This window comes from Oncorhynchus clarkii, chromosome 30 (assembly GCF_045791955.1).
Source record: "Oncorhynchus clarkii lewisi isolate Uvic-CL-2024 chromosome 30, UVic_Ocla_1.0, whole genome shotgun sequence".
NCBI lineage: Eukaryota > Metazoa > Chordata > Actinopteri > Salmoniformes > Salmonidae > Oncorhynchus > Oncorhynchus clarkii.
The window spans coordinates 35,691,285-35,714,296 of NC_092176.1; the positions used below are offsets into that span (position 1 = coordinate 35,691,285).

General features: G+C 47.1%; 1 protein-coding gene across 1 annotated transcript in view; it reads right to left on the minus strand.

The window, feature by feature from the left end:
• The window catches only part of LOC139389390 (nitric oxide synthase 1-like), a 78,434-nt gene that overhangs the window by 50,298 nt on the left and 5,124 nt on the right, over window positions 1-23,012 (minus strand). The window contains exons 3-5 of the mRNA XM_071136111.1: window positions 13,885-14,022; window positions 3,777-3,922; window positions 2,768-2,930 (exon numbers count right to left, since the gene is read on the minus strand). Of these exons, the coding sequence (XP_070992212.1) occupies window positions 2,768-2,930; window positions 3,777-3,922; window positions 13,885-14,022 (447 nt within the window). The remainder of the gene's footprint in view (window positions 1-2,767; window positions 2,931-3,776; window positions 3,923-13,884; window positions 14,023-23,012) is intronic.

Here is a 23,012-nt window from a genome sequence, read left to right on the forward strand (position 1 = left end):
TTCAAAGTTGACCTTTCCTTCTATTCAGTGCTTTACCCGATAGGTGCAAATTAGTCACATGTATTGACATTTACACATATCATGACGAGAGGCGAGAGGCGTGTTATGTACCTCCATTCCAGTGGATTTTAGATGTTTCTTCATAACTGGTGGCATCTTAGCTTTAATTTGGACAAAATCTAATCGAATTGTATTGGTCTCGTACACATATTTTGCAGATGTTATCGCAGGTGTAGCAAAATGCTTATTTCCCTAGCTCTAACTGCAGTATACCTTACAATGCAAAACAATACATACAAATCTAAACTAAATCAAAAATAATAAAGAAATGAAGAAATATCAGATTGAGCAATGTCAGAGTACGGAATTTAAATATATAAATATATATATACAGTGGGGAGAACAAGTATTTGATACACTGCGGATTTTGCAGGTTTTCCTACTTACAAAGCATGTAGAGGTCTGTCATTTTTATCATAGGGACACTTCAACTGTGAGAGACGGAATCTAAAACAGAAATCTGGAAAATCACATTGTATGATTTTTAAGTTATTAATTTGCATTTTATTGCATGACATAAGTATTTGATCACTTACCAACCAGTAAGAATTCCGGCTCTCACAGACCTGTTAGTTTTTTTTTTAAGAAGCCCTCCTGTTCTCCACTCATTACCTGTATTAACTGCACCTGTTTGAACTCGTTACCTGTATAAAAGACACCTGTCCACACACTCAAACAGACTTCAACCTCTCCACAATGGCCAAGACCAGGGAGCTGTGTAAGGACATCAGGGATAAAATTGTAGACCTGCACAAGGATGGGATGGGCGACAGGACAATAGGCAAGCACCTTGGTGAGAAGGCAACAACTGTTGGCGCAATTATTAGAAAATGGAAGAAGTTCAAGATGACGGTCAATCACTGATCATGAGGAAGGTGAGGGATCAGCCCAGAACTACACGGCAGGACCTGGTCAATGACCTGAAGAGAGCTGGGACCACAGTCTCAAAGAAAACCATTAGTAACACACTACGCCGTCATGGATTAAAATCCTGCAGCGCACGCAAGGTCCCCCTGCTCAAGCCAGCGCATGTCCAGGCCCGTCTGAAGTTTGCCTATGACCATCTGGATGATCCAGAGGAGGAATGGGAGAAGGTCATGTGGTCTGATGAGACAAAAATAGAGCTTTTTGGTCTAAACTCCAAAACTTTGGAGGAAGAAGAAGGATGAGTACAACCCCAAGAACACCATCCCAACCGTAAAGCATGGAGGTGGAAACATCAATCTTTGGGGATGCTTTTCTGCAAAGGGGACAGGTTGACTGCACCGTATTGAGGGGAGGATGGATGGGGCCATGTATCGCGAGATCATGGCCGACAACCTCCTTCCCTCAGTAAGAGCATTGAAGATGGGTCGTGGCTGGGTGTTCCAGCATGACAACGACCTGAAACACACAGCCAGGGCAACTAAGGAGTGGCTCCGTAAGAAGCATCTCAAGGTCCTGGAGTGGCCTAGCCAGTCTCCAGACCTGAACCCAATGGAAAATCTTTGGAGGGAGCTGAAAGTCCGTATTGCCCAGCGACAGCCCCGAAACCTGAAGGATCTGGAGAAGGTCTGTTTGGAGGAGTGGGCCAAAATCCCTGCTGCAGTGTGTGCAAACCTGGTCAAGAACTACAGGAAACGTATGATCTCTGTAATTGCAAACAAAGGTTTCTGTACCAAATATTAAGTTCTGCTTTTCTGATGTATCAAATACTTATGTCATGCAATAAAATGCAAATTAATTACTTAAAAATCATACAATGTGATTTTCTGGATTTTTGTTTTAGATTCCGTCTCTCACAGTTGAAGTGTACATATGATAAAAATTACAGACCTCTACGTGCTTTGTAAGTAGGAAAACCTGCAAAATCGGCAGTGAATCAAATACTTGTTCTCCCTACTGTATACACTGCTTACAGTGTTGTTACTGACCTGTAGTTTGGACCACTGGATACATCCTACACAGTGTTGTTACTGATCTGTAGTTTGGACCACTGGATACGTCTTACACAGTGTTGTTACTGACCTGTAGTTTGGACCACTGGATACGTCTGTCACGTTCTGACCTATTTCCTTTGTTTTGTATTTATTTAGTATGGTCAGGGCTTGAGTTGGGTGGGCAGTCTATGTTTGTTTTTCTATGTTTTGGGGCATTTCTATGTTTCGGCCTAGTATGGTTCTCAATCAGAGGCAGGTGTCATTAGTTGTCTCTGATTGAGAATCATACTTAGGTAGTCTGGGTTGCACTGTTTGTTTGTGGGTGATTGTCTATGTTAGTGGCTTGTGTCAGCACAGGTCTCATTTTGTAGCTTCACGGTCTAATTTGGTTTATTGTTTTTGTTACTCTTTTGTATAGTGTTCAGTCTTTCTTTATTAAAGATTTATCATGGACACTTACCACGCCGCATATTGGTCCTCTGATCCTTTTCACCTCTCCTCTTCAGATGAAGAGGAGGAAGACCGTGACAACGTCCTACACAGTGTTGTTACTGACCTGTAGTTTGGACCGCTGGATACGTCCTACACAGTGTTGTTACTGACCTGTAGTTTGGACCACTGGATACGTCCTACACAGTGCTGTTACTGACCTGTAGTTTGGACCACTGGATGCGTCCTACACAGTGTTACTGACCTGTAGTTTGGACCACTGGATACGTCCTACACAGTGCTGTTACTGGCCTGTAGTTTGGACCACTGGATACGTCCTACACAGTGCTGTTACTGACCTGTAGTTTGGACCACTGGATACGTCCTACACAGCGGGAAGCGTTCCTCCAGGCGTGTTTGGCTCCGTAGATCAGCTCTGTGTCCTTCAGCTGGTACGTTCCAGAACCCTCTATCTCCTTAGTCGCCTCCTCGAGCCGGTCAAGGTGGGCCTTCGAGCCAAACCTGTTACAGTATACACAGGCAGGAGGACAGAGCCGGGGGTAACACAAGGGTCATGTCAGAACAATTGCATTTAGAGTCCGTTTTGCATCAAAAACATTCTCTAAACCTATTTAGGCTATTCTTAGCTGCTGGGCTGCTCTGGCCCCGGGGGTCCACCGTCCTGTGGATTGTCATTCTGGCCCTGGCCTAGTACACCCGAAGCCAGTAAAAAATGTTTGACAAAGTTCCTGAAGCGTGGGGGTGTGTTGGGTTGGGGCGTTGCAGCGCGGTGGACCCTGGGTCTGGGGTGACCAAGCTACAGTATATTGTGTGCAAGTAAAAAGAGCTATACATTATTATTGTGAAATGAATTCTATGGAGGCTGTGCTCTTCCTGAATGTATAGGAATATATATGTATGTGTGAGCCACAGGAGGCTGGCGGTACCTTAATTGGGGAGGACGGGCTCGTGGTAACGACTGGAGCGGAATCAGTAGAACGTTATCAAATACATTAAACACATGGTTTCCATGGTTTCCAGGTGTTTGATGCCATTCCATTGGCTCCGTTACGGACATTATTATGAGCCGTTTCCAAACCTTTCCCCCAAACCTTTCCCTCAATAAAATACATTTTATTTGTTATAAAAAAAAAAACATTATGGGCACCCAGGCATGAGTGTCACAGAGAAAGAGGTACTTTAAAGTAACACATTTTTAGAGTACTATTTACATCATATGTATATATATGAGGACAAACAAATGACATTTGTACTACTGGTGAGGATGCTGGCAATGAGGGACGCATGCAAGTACATTCAAAGGTATGTAAATAACTGAAGTATAGGGTGTTTGTGCAACTCTCCTGCCTTTTGATGGAGGTGTAGTACTGGTCTATGAAGTCAGTAGCCAGTGGCAGCAGCTCTTCTTTGGTCCGAGACTCATCTGGCTTGCGGCTCCCCTGACTTGGTGTCATGATAGACCCGAAACACACACGCTCAGTGCAGATCGGCAACTGAAAGGCAACGTGGATGACATTACATCACACAAGGCTCTGATCACATGTAATTTCCTTGTAGAACAAAAGCCATTGAGGAATCACATGGCTTCCATCTATAGTAATCACAGTTCTGATCACACATCACAGCCCCCAGGGGACTTCTGATCACACATCACAGCCCCCAGGGGACTTCTGATCACACATCACAGCCCCCAGGGGACTTCTGATCACACGTCACAGCCCCCAGGGGACTTCTGATCACACATCACAGCCCCCAGGGGAGAAGTATATGTGTTCTTTGTCTCGTGCAGGTTCTCTCTCTCTCTCTCTCTCTCTCTCTCGGATGGTCAGTCCTTACATCCATGGTTCTGTCTATGAATTTGAGAGTGGTTACATTTCTCCAGCCCCATCCCTCAACTCTTTGTTATTGCTCGAACTGCAGATTGCCCCCTTCAACAGATATGTCCAGAATGACTGAATTATTCATTGAGTCATAGTGGCAGCCTCAGAGAGCGAGAGACACATGTGGGGACACAAATGTGGGGACACAAATGCGCGCACAGGAACACTACCTGATCTAACGAGCACACAAGGGGACAGCTTTATTACAGGCCATACTGTTTCTAACTGTCTTCATCTCCCCCATAGAAACAACAGAGACAGCACCATCAACAACAACGGAAGGGATCTGTTGTAGCTCTGTCAAAGCCTGGGTCTGTACTTTGTCAATGGTAGGTTACGGGGGGACTCTTTGGGGAGATTCACCTATTGCTCACCTCTTGGCCACAGCACAGTAGACTATATGATTACAGACATTGACCCTTTCTCTCCCAGCTCATTCACTGTCAAGCCACTAACACCTCTGTCTGATCACAGCCATATTACGTTGTTTCTGAAAAGAACAGACATGGAAACAACCAGACATTCACAGCCCAGTGAGCTATACAACATCAGAAATTCACAGCCCAGTAAGCTGTACAACATCAGACATTCACAGCCCAGTAAGCTGTACAACATCAGAAGTTCATACAGATGGGCACAAAACAGCACAGAAGAACACCAGAAAGCAACCAGTAACCAACATATACAAACACTCTTAGATAACTGTCTGGATAGCACATTCACTCACAGTAAAGAAGGCATCAATCTGGCAGTAAAAAACATCAACTATATATTCAGGCAAACGGCAAAAGAAGCACATTTGAAATTGATAAAAAACAAAACAAAAACAAAACAAAAAAGATCACAGATGACAACTGGTTTGATGCAGATTGTAAAATTATAAGGAAAAAACATAGAACACTGTCAAACCAAAAGCACAGAGACCCAAATAATGGTGAATTACGCCTTCATTACTGTTGAATGGATTAGAAAAAGCTATAAAGGACAATCTAAATCCATTGGACTCCCCAATTACTGACCAGGAGCTCTATAAGAAACTAAACTATTACTGACCAGGAGCTCTATAAGAAACTAAACTATTACTGACCAGGAGCTCTATAAGAAACTAAACTATTACTGACCAGGAGCTCTATAAGAAACTAAACTATTACTGACCAGGAGCTCTATAAGAAACTAAACTATCACTGACCAGGAGCTCTATAAGAAACTAAACTATCACTGACCAGGAGCTCTATAAGAAACTAAACTATTACTGACCAGGAGCTCTATAAGAAACTAAATTATTACTGACCAGGAGCTCTATAAGAAACTAAACTATTACTGACCAGGAGCTCTATAAGAAACTTCAGGCTCTCAAATGTAAAAAAAACATGCGGACCTGATGGCATCCTAAATGAGATGCTCAAACTCACTAGTGCAAAATTTGAATTGGCTATAATAAAACTGTTTAATTTGATCCTGAGTGTAGGTTATTTCCCTGACATCTGGAATCAAGGACTCATAACCCCAATCTTTAAAAACGGAGACAAATTTGACCCTAACAATTACAGAGGCCTTTGTGTGAACAGTAACCTGGGGAAGGTTTTCTGTAGTATTATAAATGTAAGAGTTCTAAACTTCCTTAATAAGCACAATGTCTTGAGTAAAAGCCAAATTGGATTTATACCAAAACATCGCACAACTGATCATATTTACAACCTACACACCCTGATAGATAAACATGCCCACCAAAATAATACCATATAATGCCTTCGTCGGGGTTGCAATCTGAGCCCTACACTCTTCAATATTTACATCAACGAATTGGCCACTATTCTCGAAAAATCCTCAGCCCCTGGTGTTAGTCTCCACAATTCAGAAGTTAAATGCCTACTCTTTGCAGAGGACATGTGCCTGCTGTCACCCACAGCACATGGCCTAAAACAGAGCCTGGACCTGCTAGAGCAGTACTGCCAGACCTGGGCCCTGGCAGTAAACCACAAAAATACTAAAATAATGATTTTCCAGAGAAGATCCAGATCTCAGGGAATAAGACCAAAGTCTAATTGGTACAAAATATATAGAGTACTGCACACACTACAATTACTTAGGTTTAAAAATAAGCTCAACTGGACACCTTAATGAGGCAGTGAGAGAGAAAGCACGCAGGGCATTCTATGCCATTAAAAAGCTAATTCAAATTGAAATACCTATTCAAGTTTGGCTAAAACTAATTGAATATGTCATTGAACCAATTGCACTTTATGGCAGCGAGGTGTGGGGTCCACTTGCATGACAAGATTTCATCACATGGGACAAACACCCCATTGAAACCCTGCATGCAGAGTTCTATAAGATTATCCTACATGTCCAGAGGAAAACTACAAACAATGGATGCAGGGCAGAATTAGGCCAATATCCACTAATAATAAAAACTCAAAAAAGAGCAATTAAGTTTTGGAAACATCAAAAATACAGTGACCCCCTCTCATATCACTACCAAGCCCTGCAATGCCAAGAGCTGAGCAAAGAAAAGAGTCCCCTCATCTAGCTGGTCCTGGGGCTGAGTTCACAAACCTGTTCTACTAACACACTGAAGCCTCAGGACCAGAAAATCCAATCAATCAGGATAAACCAAAGTACAACACAGTCAAAACTACATTGCTTATTGGGAAACACAAGCACAAAGCAAAATGCAGTGCTATCTGGCCCTAAATCGACAGTACACCGTGGCAATTTGACCACGGTTACTGATCAAAACCTTAGAAAAACCTTGACAAAGTAGTGAGCACAGCCTTGCCATTGAGAAGGGTAGACACAAGAAAACCTGGCTCCCTGTAGAGGAAAGGCTGTGCAACCGCTGCACAACAGCAGAATCTGAGACTGAGCTGCATTTCCTATAAAACAATTAGAGAGTGTCATTTCCCCAAATTTGAAACCCTTGTTCAAGGTTTCAAAGACCTCTCTGATGAGAGTAAGCTGCTCGTCCTGTTGGGGAAGGACGCAGAGAGCTGTGGGTTGGCAGCGCACTACATTGCTGCCTGCCATAAGTTGAGGGACAGTGTCTGACAGACCAATCAACCTGCACATGTCCTCTACTGTATGCTCATTGTTATGGTTATTTTGACACTTGGTTATTGTTGTTACTGTTGTCCCATTGACAATTTTGATTCTCATTTTTATATTGTAAATATCCAAAATAAGCTTTGGCAATATGTACATTGTTACGTCATGCCAATAAAGCAAATTGAATTGGAGAGAGAGAGAGAGAGAGAGAGAGAGAGAGAGAGAGAGAGAGAGAGAGAGAGAGAGAGAGAGAGAGAGAGAGAGAGAGAGAGAGAGAGAGAGAGAGAGAGAGAGAGAGAGAGAGAGAGAGAGAGGGAATTTATTATAAGCGAGAGAAAGGAAGCCCCAGGGGACCCATCGCTCAAGCCGTGGCATTTCTGTTTTACAGAGAGAGAGAGACACTAAAGGAATTCTTTATTTAGTGTCTGAACATTGTTTAGCAGTCACTTCCTCTAAACAATAAAAAGGAAACATTTCTAAATGTAATGCAGCGAAAACAGCAAACTAACTATATCCAAATAGGATTTTAGTAACCACATGGTCGACCTGTTACAATACATCAATCATGAAGTATTTGACAAATATCCACTTTGTAATAACAAATTTGTTGAACGTGTGCCAATCCAGGGTCTTTTTTCTATCCCTTACAGCCTGCGTTCCATTGACCTCTTTACCGCATCTATGCATTCGCCAAATTAGACAGAGAGAAAGAAAAAGGCAGAAAATGTTTGGCCGAGCACGAACACAGAGCGGAAATTTAACAGTAACTCAACAACGCTGCCGCTAAAATGGGCAGTCTAGTCATGTTGGATGAACCACACACCCAATCACTCTGTCCAGCCACTCAGGCCTTGCCCTAAAAATCCCTTCCCCCCCTCTTCCCGTACTCAAACAACCTCATCCTCAGTGTGACGCTCGCTTAAGTCGCAGAAGTAAACAAGATGTACAAAAACAGCCGATGAGAATGACGAGGGGAGATAAGAGAGAGGGAGAGGGAGATAAAGAGGGACGCAGGGGGACAGAGAAAGAGAGAGAGACAGAGAGACAGAGACAGAGATACAGAGAGACAGAGATACAGAGAGACCGAGAGACAGAGAGTCAGAGAAAGAGAGACAGAGACAGAGAGATAGAGACAGAGGAAAAGGATATACAGTACATGTATATATACACATAAACTACATTACCAAAAGTATGTGGACAACTGCTGGTCGAACATCTCATTCCAAAATCATGGGCTTTAATATGGAGTTGGTCCCACTTTGCTGCTATAACAGCCTCCACTCTTCTGGGAAGGATTTTCACTAGATGTTGGAACATTGCTGCTGGAACTTGCTTCCATTCAGCCACAAGAGCATTAGTGAGGTCGGGCACTGATGTTGGGCGATTAGGCCTGGTTCGCAATCGGCGTTCCAATTAATCTCAAAGGTGTTCGATGGGGTTGAGGTCAGGGCTCTGTGCAGGCCAGTCAAGTTCTTCCATACCGATCTCGACAAACCATTTCTGTATGAACCTCACTTTGTGCACGCGGGCATTGTCATGTTGGAACAGGAAAGGGCCTTACCCAAACTGTTGCCACAAAGTTGGAAGCACAGAATGGTCTAGAATGTCTTTGTATGCTGAAGCTTTAAGATTTCCCTTCAAGGGGCCTGAACCATGGAAAACAGACCATTATTCCTCTTCTACCAAACATTTCAGTTGGCACTATGCATCGGGGCAGGTAGCGTTCTGCTGGCATCCACAAAGTCCAGATTCGTCTGTCGGACTGCCAGATGGTGAAGCGTGATTTATCACTCCAGACAAAGCGTTTCCACTGCTCCAGAGTCCAATGGCGGCGAGCTTTACACCACTCTAGCCGACGCTAGGCATTGCCATGGTGATCTTAGGCTTGTGTTCGTCTGCTCGGCCTTGGAAACCCATTTCATGAAGTTCCCGACAAACAGTTATTGCGCTGACGTTGCTTCTAGAGGCAGTTTGGAACTCGGTAGGGAGTTTTGCAACCGAGGACAAACTATTTTTACACGCTACGCGATTCAGCACTCGGCGGTCCATTTCTGTGAGCTTGTGTGCCCTACAATTTCGCAGCTGAGCTTTTGTAGACATTTCCACTTCATAATAACAGCACTTTGACACAGTTAACCGGGGCAGTTCTGGCAGGGCAGAAATTTTACAAACTGACTTGTTGGAAAGGTGGCATCCTATGAATATGCCACGATGAAAGTCACTGAGCTCTTCAGTAAGGCCATTCTACTACCAAAGTTTGTCTATGGAGATTGCATGGCTATGTGATCGATTTTATACACCTATCAGTAACGGGTGTGGCTGAAATAGCCCACTCCATTCATTTGACGGGGTGTCCACATACTTTTGTATATATAGTGTATACACAGTGCAGTCGTAAAGTATCCCTTCACTTTTTACACATTTAGTTACGTTACAGCCTTATTCTAAAATGGCATTTATTTTTATTAAATCCTCATTAATCTACACACAATACCCCAGGTTTTTACAATTGCTATGAGACTTGAAATTGAGCTCAGGTGAAATTCTGTTTCCATTGATCATCCTTGAGATGTTTCTGCAACTTGATTGGAGTCCACCTGTGGTAAATTCAGTTGATTGGACATGATTTTTAAATGTACAAACCTGTCTATATAAGGCCACAGAGTTGACAGTGCATATCAGAGAAAAAAAACAAGTCATGAGGTCGAAGGAATTGTCCGTAGAGCTCCGAGACAGGATTGTGTCGAGGCACAGATCTGGGGAAGGGTAGCAAAAACTTTATGCAGCATTAAAGGTCCCCAAGAACACAGTGGCCTCCATAATTCTTAAATGGAAGAAGTTTTGAACCACCAGACTCTTCCTAGAGCTGGCCGCCCAGCCAAACTGAGCAATAGGGGGAGAAGGGCCTTGGTCAGGAAGGTGACCAGGAACCCGATGGTCACTCTGACAGCGCTCCAGAGTTCCTCTTTGTAGATGGGAGAACCTTCCATAAGAACAACAATCTCTGCAGCACTCCACCAATCAGACCTTTATGGTAGAGTCGCCAGACAGAAGCCACTCCTCAGTAAAAGGCACATGACAGCCCGCTTGGAGTTTGCCAAAAGGCACCTAAAGACTCTCAGACCATGAGAAACAAGATCTGATGAACCCAAAATTGAACTCTTGGCCTGATTGCCAAGCGTCACGTCAGGAGGAAACCTGGCACCATCCCTATGGTGACGCATGGTGGTGGCAGCATCATGCTGTGGGAATGTTTTTCAGCAGCAGGGACTGGGACACTCGTCAGGATCAAGGGAAAGATGAATGGAGCAAAGTACAGAGAGATCCTTGATGAAAACCTGCTCCAGAGCGCTCAGGACCTCAGACTGGGGTGAAGATTCACCTTCCAACAGGACAACAACCCTAAGCACACAGCCAAGACAACGCAGGAGTGGCTTTGAGACAAGTCTCTGATTGTCCTTGAGTGGCTCAGCCAGAGCCCAGACATCTCTGGCGAGACCTGAAAATAGCTGTGCAGCAACGCTCCCCATCCAACCTGACAGAGCTTGAGAGGATCTGCAGAGAAGAATGGGAGAAACTCCCCAAATACAGGTGTGCCAAGCTTGTAGCGTCATACCCAAGAAGACTCAATGCTGTAATCGGTGCCAAAGGTGCTTCAACAAATTACTGACTAAAGGGTCTGAATACTTACGTAAATGTAATATTTCAGTTTTTTATTTTTAATAAATTAAATAAAATTTATAAAAACATGTTTTTGCTTTGTCATTATCGTGTATTGTGTTAAGATGTCTGAGAGTTAAAAAGATTAAATGAATTTTAGAATAAGTCTAACAAAATGTTTAAAGGTCAATGGGTCTGAATGCTTTCCGAAGATACAGTGAGCGCCTAACGTTTTGGGACAGCGACACACTTTTTGTTGTTTTGGCTCTGTACTCCAGCACTTTGGATTTTAAATTATACAATGACAGTGCAGACTGTTATTTGAGGGTATATTCATCCATCGAGTGAACCGTTTAGAATTTACAGCACTTTTTGTACATAGTCCCCTCCCCCCAAAAAAGTATTTGGACAAATTCACTTATATGTGTATTAAAGTAGTACAAGCAGTTTGACTTTTCAAATTTGTCGGATGCATTTGTGCATCTGTAACTTTCTCACTCATCATTATTCACGATTCATTCAGGACTATCCGTAATCATGGTTGCATCCACATGAATGTAGAAGTGTTAAGAAAAATCATTTCTATTGGGCACAAAATAATCTGAAACATAACTTCAACACACATATAAGTGAATTTGTCCTAATAGTTTTACTCTATTAAAAAGATGGACTGTTTACCAAAAGTGCTGTAATTTCTTAACGATTAAATTAAAAAGTCATTGTAATTGTATCATTTCAAATTCAAAGTGCTGGAGTACACAGTCAAAACAACAACAAATGTGGCACTGGCACTGTCCCAGAGAGATGAAGAGAGAGAGAGAGAGAGAGAGAGAGAGAGAGAGAGAGAGAGAGAGAGAGAGAGAGAGAGAGAGAGAGAGAGAGAGAGAGAGAGAGAGAGGGGGGAAGAGAGAGAGAGAGAGAGAGAGAGAGAGAGCGGGAGAGAGAGAGATGGAAAGAGGAAGAAAGAGAGAGGGGAAGACAGAAAGAGAGGGAGAGGGAGAGGGAGGCAGAGAGAGAGACAGAGCGGGAGAGAGAGAGAGATGGAAAGAGGAAGAAAGAGAGAGGGGAAGAGAGAGAGAGAGAGAGAGAGAGATAGATGGAAAGAGGAAGAAAGAGAGAGGGGAAGAGAGAAAGGGGAAAAAGGGTGATGATGAACAGAGTGTTAAAAATAAAACAAAGGATTCACTCTTGCCTCAATACTTCCGCTCGACATAAAGCTCTGGGCATTCATGCCACGCAGCTGTTCTTTATATGACTGAGAAAAACATAATTCTGTGATTTTTATACATCTGAAGATGTGCTATTAGAGGCGAGGCACATTCATTGGGATGCATAGCAGGCTGTCGTCCGATAAGTCGCTGAAATAATTAGCTAGGCTCATGTTAAAAGACCAGGCGACGGCTGCAGAGCTATCTGTGCAGATGAATGGCTAAATGCTTAAGATGGGCAACTCATCATGAGGGGCCACAGTGGCTTGCGGGTATGCATCCCCACATCCATCCCCACATCCGTCCCCACATCCGTCCCCACATCCTTACCCACATCCTTACCCACATCCTTACCCACATCCTTACCCACATCTATACCCACATCTATACCCACATCTGTGCCCACATCTGTGCCCACATCCGTACCCACATCCGTACCCACATCCGTACCCACATCCGTACCCACATCCGTACCCACATCCGTACCCACATCCGTACCCACATCCATACCCACATCCATACCCACATCTATACCCACATCTGTACCCACATCCGTACCCACATCCGTACCCACATCCGTACCCACATCCGTACCCACACATGCAGTCAGTCGGCTCCAGCCTTTTGGGGCCCCTAAGTTACATTTTGCCATATGCTGGAGAGAAATGTTTACAGTTTTTAAGATTATATCTGAGTGAGAGTGACTGACAAAATCAATGGGGGCCCCCACAGTCGATATTTCCACCATGATTACTACAAGTTTAGATAGCTGGCTAGACTAACTTACCAACCTAAAACCTGCTGATATGGGCTAATTGAGTGACTGCTGATATGGTCTAACTGAGTGACTGCTGATATGGGCTAACTGAGTGACTGCTGATATGGGCTAATTGAGTGACTCCTGATATGGGCTAATTGAGTGACTGCTGATATGGGCTAATTGAGTGACTGCTGATATGGGCTAATTGAGTGACTGCTGATATGGGATAACTGAGTGACTGCTGATATGGGCTAACTGAGTGACTGCTGATATGGGCTAATTGAGTGACTGCTGATATGGGCTAATTGAGTGACTGCTGATATGGGCTAATTGAGTGACTGTTGATATGGGCTAATTGAGTGACTGCTGATATGGGCTAACTGAGTGACTGCTGATATGGGATAACTGAGTGACTGCTGATATGGGCTAATTGAGTGACTGCTGATATGGGCTAACTGAGTGACTGCTGATATGGGCTAACTGAGTGACTGCTGATATGGGCTAATTGAGTGACTGCTGACATGAGCTAATTGAGTGACTAAATTTGACTAAACTAAATGTTGAAATTGCACCTTGTGTATTCTAATATTCTAACTCTCAACAGTAAGTTGAGACCTTGACGGAGTTCCTAAAAAATATATATTATTATAAAAAAAGATATATTATCTGCCGTATTTGTAAGAAAATGGTACACTAATTTGATTAAATTAATTGTTTGATTGATTAGCTAATTGACTAATCAATTGATTGATGAGAGGAAGCAACTGTTGTACAGATGAGAAGCCACACAGTCCGTTGACTGATTAATTGATTGGCTAATTGGTTAATGATTAACTAATTGACTGATTGATTGATGAGAAGAAGCCAGTGTCTGCAGACGAGAAATAAAGTCCGTTCCGTACCTTACTAGAGCTGTGGTGTAGAGTGTCATTGTACGTGACTCCAGTCTCCACATTCTTGATCTTCATGAAGCGATGGCATTTGGATGGGCTGCCATTCTGGAGAGCCTTGTTAGGGGATATCCTCCCCTGGGCTGAAGGCTAGAGGGAAGAAGCAGATGTTTAGGAGAATTCATACACTTTAGTCAGTAGACTAGCCGATAATGCTTCTACCAAGATGGCGGTCGAGCACCCCTGACAGTGGCGGTTGGATACAAGAACTTTAGGTAGAGAAGGGGGAAAAAATCAGAGAAAGAGATAGAGACAGTCACACAGAGCGATAGACAGTCGCAGAGAGACGGAGATAGAAACAGTCACATGGAGAGATTCACAGAGAGAGATTGCTTTGGCAATGTAACACATGTTTCCCATGCCAATAAATCCCCTTGAATTGAATTGAAAGAGAGAGAGAGAGAAAGAGACAGTCACAGAGGCAGACAGATATACAGACAGTAACACCGAAAAAGAGAGAGAGAGAGAGAGAGAGAGAGACATTCAGTTACAGAGACAAAGATAGAGACAGTCACACAGAGATAGAGACAGTCAGAGAGATAGGGACAGTCACAGAGAGAGATATACAGTGAGCTACAGTCAAATACTTATTTCCCTCATTAAAATGTAAATCAATTTATAAACTTTTTGACATGCTTTTCAGGATTCTTTTGTTGTTATTCTGTCTCTCACTGTTCAAATAAACCTACCATTAAAATTATAGACTGGTCATTTCTTTGTCAGTGGGCAAACGTACAAAGTCAGCAGGGGATCAAATACTTTTTTCCCTCACTGTATACAGTCACAGAGATAATGACATAGACAGTCACAGAGAGCGAGAGAGAGTCAAGGAGACAGAGATAGAGGCAGTCACAGAAAGAGAGAGAGAGAGAGAGAGTGACAGAGACGTAGAGAGAGAGAGACAGTCACAGAGACGTAGAGAGAGAGAGAGAGAGAGAGAGGTAGTGACAGTCACAGAGACGCAGAGAGAGAGAGAGAGAGAGAGAGTCAAAGAAAGAGAGGGATAAAGTTAATCACAGTGAGAAACATTGAGACAGTCACAGAGAGAGATACAACGTAAAACGTAAAACACCAAATAATGCATGCAGAGCAGAATTAGGCCGATACCCGCTAATAATCATAATCCAGAAAAGAGCTGTTAAATTCTACAACCACCTAAAAGGAAGCGATTCCCAAACCTTCCATAACAAAGCCATCACCTAAGGAGAGATTAACCTAGAGAAGAGTCCCCTAAGCAGGCTGGTTCTGGGATTGTTCACAAACACAAATAGAGCCCCAGGACAGCAACATAATTAGACCCAACCAAATCATGAGAAAAACAAAAAGATAATTACTTGACACATTGGAAAGAATTAACAATAAACAGAGCAAACTGCAATGCAATTTGACCCTAAACAGAGAGTACATAGTGCAAAAATTAAGGAAAGCTTTGATTATGTACAGACTCGGTGAGCATAGCCTTGCTATTGAAAAATGCTGGTGTATGGAAACCTGGATCTCAAGAGAACAGAACCACCCACCAAAACAGGACCAAGCAGCGTGGTGACAGGCAGCGGCAGGTGGAGCACCGCAATCAGGACTTCTGGACGTGGGAGGAAATCCTTGATGGGGGAGGACCCTGGGCAAAGCCAGGGGAGTGTCGCCGCCCCAAGGTGCAGCAGGAGAAGCGGCAGCAGGAGCAGCGTAAGGAGGAATGGACATGGGATGATGTTTGGTACGGCAAGGGTTGCTACACATGGGAGGAGATCCTGGCGGGAAAGGATCACCTCCCATGGGAACAGGTGGAGGCAGCTAGGAGAGCAGAGGTAGCCGGAGAGAGGAGCCGGCAATACGAGGGAACACGGCTAGCAAGGAAGCCCAAGAGTCAGCCCCTAAAATGTATTGGGGGAGGCACACAGGAAGTATGGCGAAGCCAGGTAGGAGACCTGCGCCAACTTCCTGTGCTTACTGGAGAGCGAGAGAGGCCGGGCAGGCACCGTGTTATGCTGTGGAGCGCACGGTGTCTCCAGTGCGGGTGCATAGCCCGGTGCGGAACATTCCAGCTCCTCGGATCGGCGGGGCTAGAGTGGGCATCGAGCCAGGTAAGGTTGGACAGGCTCGGTGCTCAAGAGCTCCAGTGCGCCTGCACGGTCCGGTCTATCCAGTGCCACCTACACGCACCAGCCTTCCGGTGGCAGCCAACCGCACCAGGCTTCCTGCACGTGTCCAGAGCCCAGTACTCCCTGTTCCTCCTCCCCGCACTCGCCCTGAGGTGCGTGTCCTTGGCCCAGTACCACCAGCGCCGGCACCACGTACCAGGCCTACATTGCGCCCCGCCTGTCCAGAGCTGCTAGAGTCTCCCGCCTGTCCAGAGCTGCTAGAGTCTCCCGCCTGTCCAGAGCTGCTAGAGTCTCCCGCCTGTCCAGAGCTGCTAGAGTCTCCCGCCTGTCCAGAGCTGCTAGAGTCTCCCACCTGTCCAGAGCCGCTAGTCTCCCGCCTTTCCAGAGCTGCTAGAGGCTCCCGCCTGTCCAGAGCCGCTAGAGTCTCCCGCCTGTCCAGAGCTGCTAGAGTCTCCCGCCTGTCCAGAGCTGCTAGAGTCTCCCGCCTGTCCAGAGCTGCTAGAGTCTCCCGCCTGTCCAGAGCTGCTAGAGTCTCCCGCCTGTCCAGAGCTGCTAGAGTCTCCCACCTGTCCAGAGCCGCTAGTCTCCCGCCTTTCCAGAGCTGCTAGAGGCTCCCGCCTGTCCAGAGCCGCTAGAGTCTCCCGCCTGTCCAGAGCAGCTAGAGTCTCCCGCCTGTCCAGAGCCGCTAGAGTCTCCCACCTGTCCAGAGCCACTAGAGCCTCCCGCCTGTCCAGGGCTGCTAGAGCCTCCCGCCTGTCCAGGGCTGCTAGAGCCTCCCGTCGGTCCAGAGCCGCTAGAGTCTCCCGTCTGTCCAGAGCCGCTAGAGTCTCCCATCTGTCATGAGCCGCCAGAGCCGCCAGTCTGCAAGGAGCCGCCAGAGCCGCCAGTCTGCAGGGAGCCGCCAGAGCCGCCAGTCTGCAGGGAGCCGCCAGAGCCGCCAGTCTGCAAGGAGCCGCCAGAGCCGGCAGTCAGCCAGGATCTTCCAGAGCCACCAGTTAGCCAGGATCTTCCCGAGCCGCCAGTCAGCCAGGATCCGCCAGAGCCGCCAGTCAGCCAGGATCCGCCAGAGCCGCCATTCAGCCAGGATCCGCCAGAGCCGCCATTCAGCCAGGATCCGCCAGAGCCGCCAGTCAGCCAGGATCCTCCAGAGCCGCCAGTCAGCCAGGATCCGCCAGAGCCGCCACTCAGCCAGGATCCGCCAGAGCCGCCAGTCAGCCAGGATCCGCCAGAGCCGCTAGTCAGCCAGGATCTGCCAAAGCCGCCAGTCAGCCAGGATCTGCCAGAGCCGCCATTCAGCCAGGATCTGCCAGAGCTGACATTCAACCAGGATATGCCAGAGCTGCCATTCAACCAGGATCTGCCAGAGCTGCCATTCTCCCAGGATATGCCAGAGCTGCCATTCAACCAGGATCTGCCAGAGCTGCCATTCTCCCAGGATCTGCCAGAGCCGCCAGTCAGCCAGGATCTGCCAGAGCCGCCATTCAGCCAGGATCTGCCAGAGCCGCCAGTCAGCCAGGATCTGCCAGAGCCGCCATTCAGCCAGGATCTGCCAGAGCTGACATTCAACCAGGATATGCCAGAGCTGCCATTCAACCAGGATCTGCCAGAGCTGCCATTCTCCCAGGATATGCCAGAGCTGCCATTCAACCAGGATCTGCCAGAGCTGCCATTCTCCCAGGATCTGCCAGAGCCGCCAGTCAGCCAGGATCTGCCAGAGCCGCCATTCAGCCAGGATCTGCCAGAGCCGCCATTCAGCCAGAAGCTGCCAGAGCCGTCAACCAGCCTGAGCTACCTCTCAGTCCTGAGCTACCTCTCAGTCCTGAGCTACCCCTCAGTCCGGAGCTGCCCCTCAGTCCGGAGCTGCCCCTCAGTCCGGAGCTGCCCCTCAGTCCGGAGCTGCCCCTCAGTCCGGAGCTGCCCCTCAGTCCTCAGTCCAGGGGCCCTTTGTTAGGGTTACTAGGCCAAGGTCGGCGGCGAGGCTCGCCACTCAAAGGACGCTAAGGAGGTGGACAAAGACTATGATGGAGTGGGGTCCACGTCCAGCGCCAGAGCCGGCACCGCGGACAGATGCCCACCTAGACCCTCCCCTATAGGTTTAGGTTGTGCGGTCGGAGTCCGCACCTGGGGGGGGGGGGGGGGGGGGGGTACTGTCACATTCTGACCATAGTTATTTTGTGTTTTCCTTGTTTTAGTGTTGGTCAGGGTGTGAGCTGGGTGGGCATTCTATGTTGTGTGTCTAGTTTGTCTATTTCTATGTTTGGCCTGATATGGTTCTCAATCAGAGGCAGGTGTTAGTCATTGTCTCTGATTGGGAACCATATTTAGGTAGCCTGTTTTGTGTTGGGATTGGTGAGTGGTGGGTGGTTGTTTCCTGTCTTTGTGTTTTCTGCACCAGTTAGGACTGTTTCGGTTTTGCCACGTTTATTGTTTTGTATTCTGTTCATGTTGAGTTACCTTATTAAAATAACCACGCTGCGTTTTGGTCCGCATCTCCTTCCCAGGAAGAAAGCCGTTACAGTGAGTGAGATATAGACAGTCACAGAGACATAGATAGGCAGAGTAGCAGAGTAGCATTATTTAGTATTTGCACAACCTCCTACAGTGCCATCTGAATGACAATTAGAGACAGCCCCCATCAGGTACAAAGGAAATCAGCATCTTGAAACACTATTATTGTTGACTGCTAATTGTTAGCTATCTCAGTTTGTCTACTATGGCTCATTTTAGACAGACCAATTCTTTTCTTTGATTCACTAATTGATCTTTTGGCCAATTAGATCAGCTATGAAAAATATCTGATGTGATTGGTCAAAAGACCAATTAGTGGAAATAAGATAAGAATTAGGCTGCCTGTGTAAACGCAGCCTACGATGCGGTTATTGACTGATATTTGCTTGAATTAAATGTAATTTAGCACCGGAGTTTGATTGTTGTATTGAATTGATTCTATTTTTTTAAGTACTCAGACCTCTCCATCAATCCCACACCTTGTAATAGCTCTTATCATCATCTCTCATCTCTAAATTACACAGCCATTCATTCTCCACGCAGTGAAGGTGCCTCAAACAACAGGCAGAATTGTATCGCTGGCTAACAGAATGGAAGTAAAAAAGTGTGAAACGTAAATCTATCTAATCTATTGATATTTTCAAGAACAGGAGGGTGGACCTGTTTTAATACATTTGATTCCTCACAGCGAGAAGGGTAATTCTGTGTCCATAAGACATGCTCACCCAGCCCGCCAGCCACCCAGCCAGTCAGCCAGCCACCCAGACAGTCAGCCAGCCCGCCAGCCACCCACCCAGACAGCCAGCCAGCCAACCCCCCACCCAGCAAGCCTGCCAGCCACCCAACCAGGTAACCACCCACCCAACCAGCCAGCCACACAGCCTGCCATCCACACAGCCAGCCAGCCACCCAGCCATGCAGCCAGCCAGCCACACAACCAGCCAACAACACAGCCAGACACAGCCAGCCAGCCACGCAACCAGCCAGCCACCAACACAGCCACCCACCCACACAGCCACCCAGCCAGCCAGCCAGCCAGCCAAACAGTCAGCCAATACAGAAAGCCAATTATGCAGCTAGGCAACATAAAGAGAGCATATTACAGCTATAGTCAAACAGCCAGAGGAATCAAGATGAGGAAAATGAACGTGTTAAAGTTTGAGTGGGAGGGAGAGAGAAAGAGAGAGGGAGAGAGAGAGAAAGAGAAAGAAAGAGAGAAAGAGAAAGAAAGAGAGAAAGAGAGTGAGAAAGAGAGAGAGAGAGAGAGAGAGAGAGAGAGAGAGAGAGAGAGAGAAAAAAGGAACGATAACTAGAGGTGAAGAGTAATGCAACAATATGAATGAATAAATGAATAAAGAGAATTTACTGGTCAAACTCTATGAATCTATTCAATAACATTATGCAGAAGCATGAAGGATCTAAGAGAACTCCTGGCACCAGGAGCTTGCTTCTGCCTCGAAGAAGAGCCCTACCTCCTGAACCAGCCTTGAAGGAGAGCCATACCTTCTGAACCTGCCTCGAAGGATATCCCTATCTCCTAACCCTGCCTCAAGGAGAGCCCTACCTCCTGAACCTGCCTCAAAGGAGAGCCCTACCTCCTGAACCTGCCTCGAAGGAGAGCCCAATCTACTGAACCTGCCTCGAAGGAGATCCCTATCTCCTGAACCTGCCTCGAAGAAGAGCCCTACCTCCTGAACCTGCCTTGAAGGAGAGCCATACCTCCTGAACCTCCCGTGAAGGAGAGCCATATCTCCTGAACCTGCCTTGAAGGAGAACCCTTCTTCCTGAACCTGCCTCGAAGGAGATCCCTACCTCCTGATCCTGCCTCGAAGGAAAGCCCTACCTCCTGAACCTGCCTCGGAAGAGAGCCCTACCTCCTGAACTTGCCTCAAAGGAGAGCCATACCTCCTGAATCTGCCTCGAAGGAGAGTCCTACCTCCTGAACCTGTCTCGAAAGAGATCCCTACCTCCTCAACCTGCCTCGAAGGAGAGTGCGCCCTAGCCCTGCCTCGAAGGAGAGCCCTACCTCCTGAAACTGCCTCGAAGGAGAGCCCTACCTCCTGAAACTGCCTCGAAGGAGAGCCCTACCTCCTGAACCTGCCTCGAAGGAGAGCCCAATCCACTGAACCTGCCTCGAAGGAGATCCCTATCTCCTGAACCTGCCTCGAAGGAGAGCCCCACCTCCTGAACCTGCCTCAAAGAAGAGCCCTACCTCCTGAACCTGCCTTGAAGAAGAGCCATACCTCCTGAACCTCCCGTGAAGGAGAGCCATATCTCCTGAACCTGTCTCGAAAGAGATCCCGACCTCCTGATCCTGCCTCGAAGGAGAGCCCTATCTCCTGAACCTGCCTCGAAAGAGAGCCCTACCTCTTGAACCTGCCTCGAAGGAGAGTCCTACCTCCTTAACCTGTCTCGAAGGAGAGCCCTACCTCCTGAACCTGCCTTGAAGGAGATCCCTATCCCCTAGCCCTGCCTCGAAGGAGAGCCCTACCTCCTGAAACTGCCTCGAAGAAGAGCCCTACCTCCTGAACCTGCCTCGAAGGAGAGCCCTACCTCCTGAACCATTCTAGGAGAGCCCTATCTCCTGAATCTGCCTCAAAGGAGAGCCCTACCTCCTGAACCTGCCTCGAAGGAGATTCATATCTCCTGAACCTGCCTCAAAGGAGAGCCCTACCTCCTGAACCTGCTTTGAAGAAGAGCCCTACCTCCGGAACCTACCTTGAAGGAGAGCCATACCTCCTGAACCTCCCGCGAAGGAGAGCCCCATCTCCTGAACCTGCCTCGAAGAAGAGCCCTAACTCCTGAACCTACCTCGAAGGAGAGCCATACTTCCTTAACTTCCTGCGAAGGAGAGCTCTACCTCCTGAACCTGCCTCGAAGGAGAGCCCTCCCTCCTGAACCTGCCTGAAACCAGGTACTGCCGTGACCCCTCTTGCACTGAGATGCAGTGTCTTAGACTGCTGAGCCACTCGAGATTATACAGTAGATGGTTTGGATCTATTCAATAACATTAACATCTCCTCTATTGTCATCAACACCTCTCTGTCTTAATGAAATAAGAATTTAAACTCTACAACTCCTTATTTGGCAGTTCTGTAGCCTCCTGTCTCTCCTCATCCCACTTGGGATGGAGAATGACGTATTGCAGAAGTCCCCAACAGGTGGACGCCCTGCTTCCGCATTCAATTATCAAGGAAATATGAATAAATGGCTGGAGGAATCAAAAGTAATTTGTTAGAATAATAATACATTTGTCTCATAGACTTTTTACACATACACCCACCTCTGGGCTCTCCTATGAGTCAGACTCTGGAGTCAGGGCAAACACATACACCCACCTCTGGGCTCTCCTATGAGTCAGACTCTGGAGTCAGGGCAAACACATACACCCACCTCTGGGCTCTCCTATGAGTCAGACTCCGGAGTCAGGGTAAACACATACACCCACCTCTGGGCTCTCCTATGAGTCAGACTCTGGAGTCAGGGCAAACACATACACCCACCTCTGGGCTCTCCTGTGAGTCAGACTCTGGAGTCAGGGCAAGCACATACACCAACCTCTGGGCTCTTCTATGTGTCAGACTCTGGAGTCAGGGCAAACACATACACCCACCTCTGGGCTCTCCTATGAGTCAGACTCTGGAGTCAGGGCAAACACATACACCCACCTCTGGGCTCTCCTATGAGTCAGACTCCGGAGTCAGGGTAAACACATACACCCACCTCTGGGCTCTCCTGTGAGTCAGACTCTGGAGTCAGGGCAAACACATACACCCACCTCTGGGCTCTCCTGTGAGTCAGACTCTGGAGTCAGGGCAAGCACATACACCAACCTCTGGGCTCTTCTATGTGTCAGACTCTGGAGTCAGGGCAAACACATACACCCACCTCTGGGCTCTCCTATGAGTCAGACTCTGGAGTCAGGGCAAACACATACACCCACCTCTGGGCTCTCCTATGAGTCAGACTTCGGAGTCAGGGTAAACACATACACCCACCTCTGGGCTCTCCTATGAGTCAGACTCCGGAGTCAGGGTAAACACATACACCCACCTCTGGGCTCTCCTATGAGTCAGACTCTGGAGTCAGGGCAAACACATACACCCACCTCTGGGCTCTCCTATGAGTCAGACTCTGGAGTCGGGGCAAACACATACACCCACCTCTGGGCTCTCCTATGAGTCAGACTCTGGAGTCAGGGCAAACACATACACCCACCTCTGGGCTCTCCTATGAGTCAGACTCTGGAGTCAGGGCAAACACATACACCCACCTCTGGGCTCTCCTATGAGTCAGACTCCGGAGTCAGGGTAAACACATACACCCACCTCTGGGCTCTCCTGTGAGTCAGACTCTGGAGTCAGGGCAAGCACATACACCAACCTCTGAGCTCTTCTATGTGTCAGACTCTGGAGTCAGGGCAAACACATACACCCACCTCTGGGCTCTCCTATGAGGCAGACTCTGGAGTCA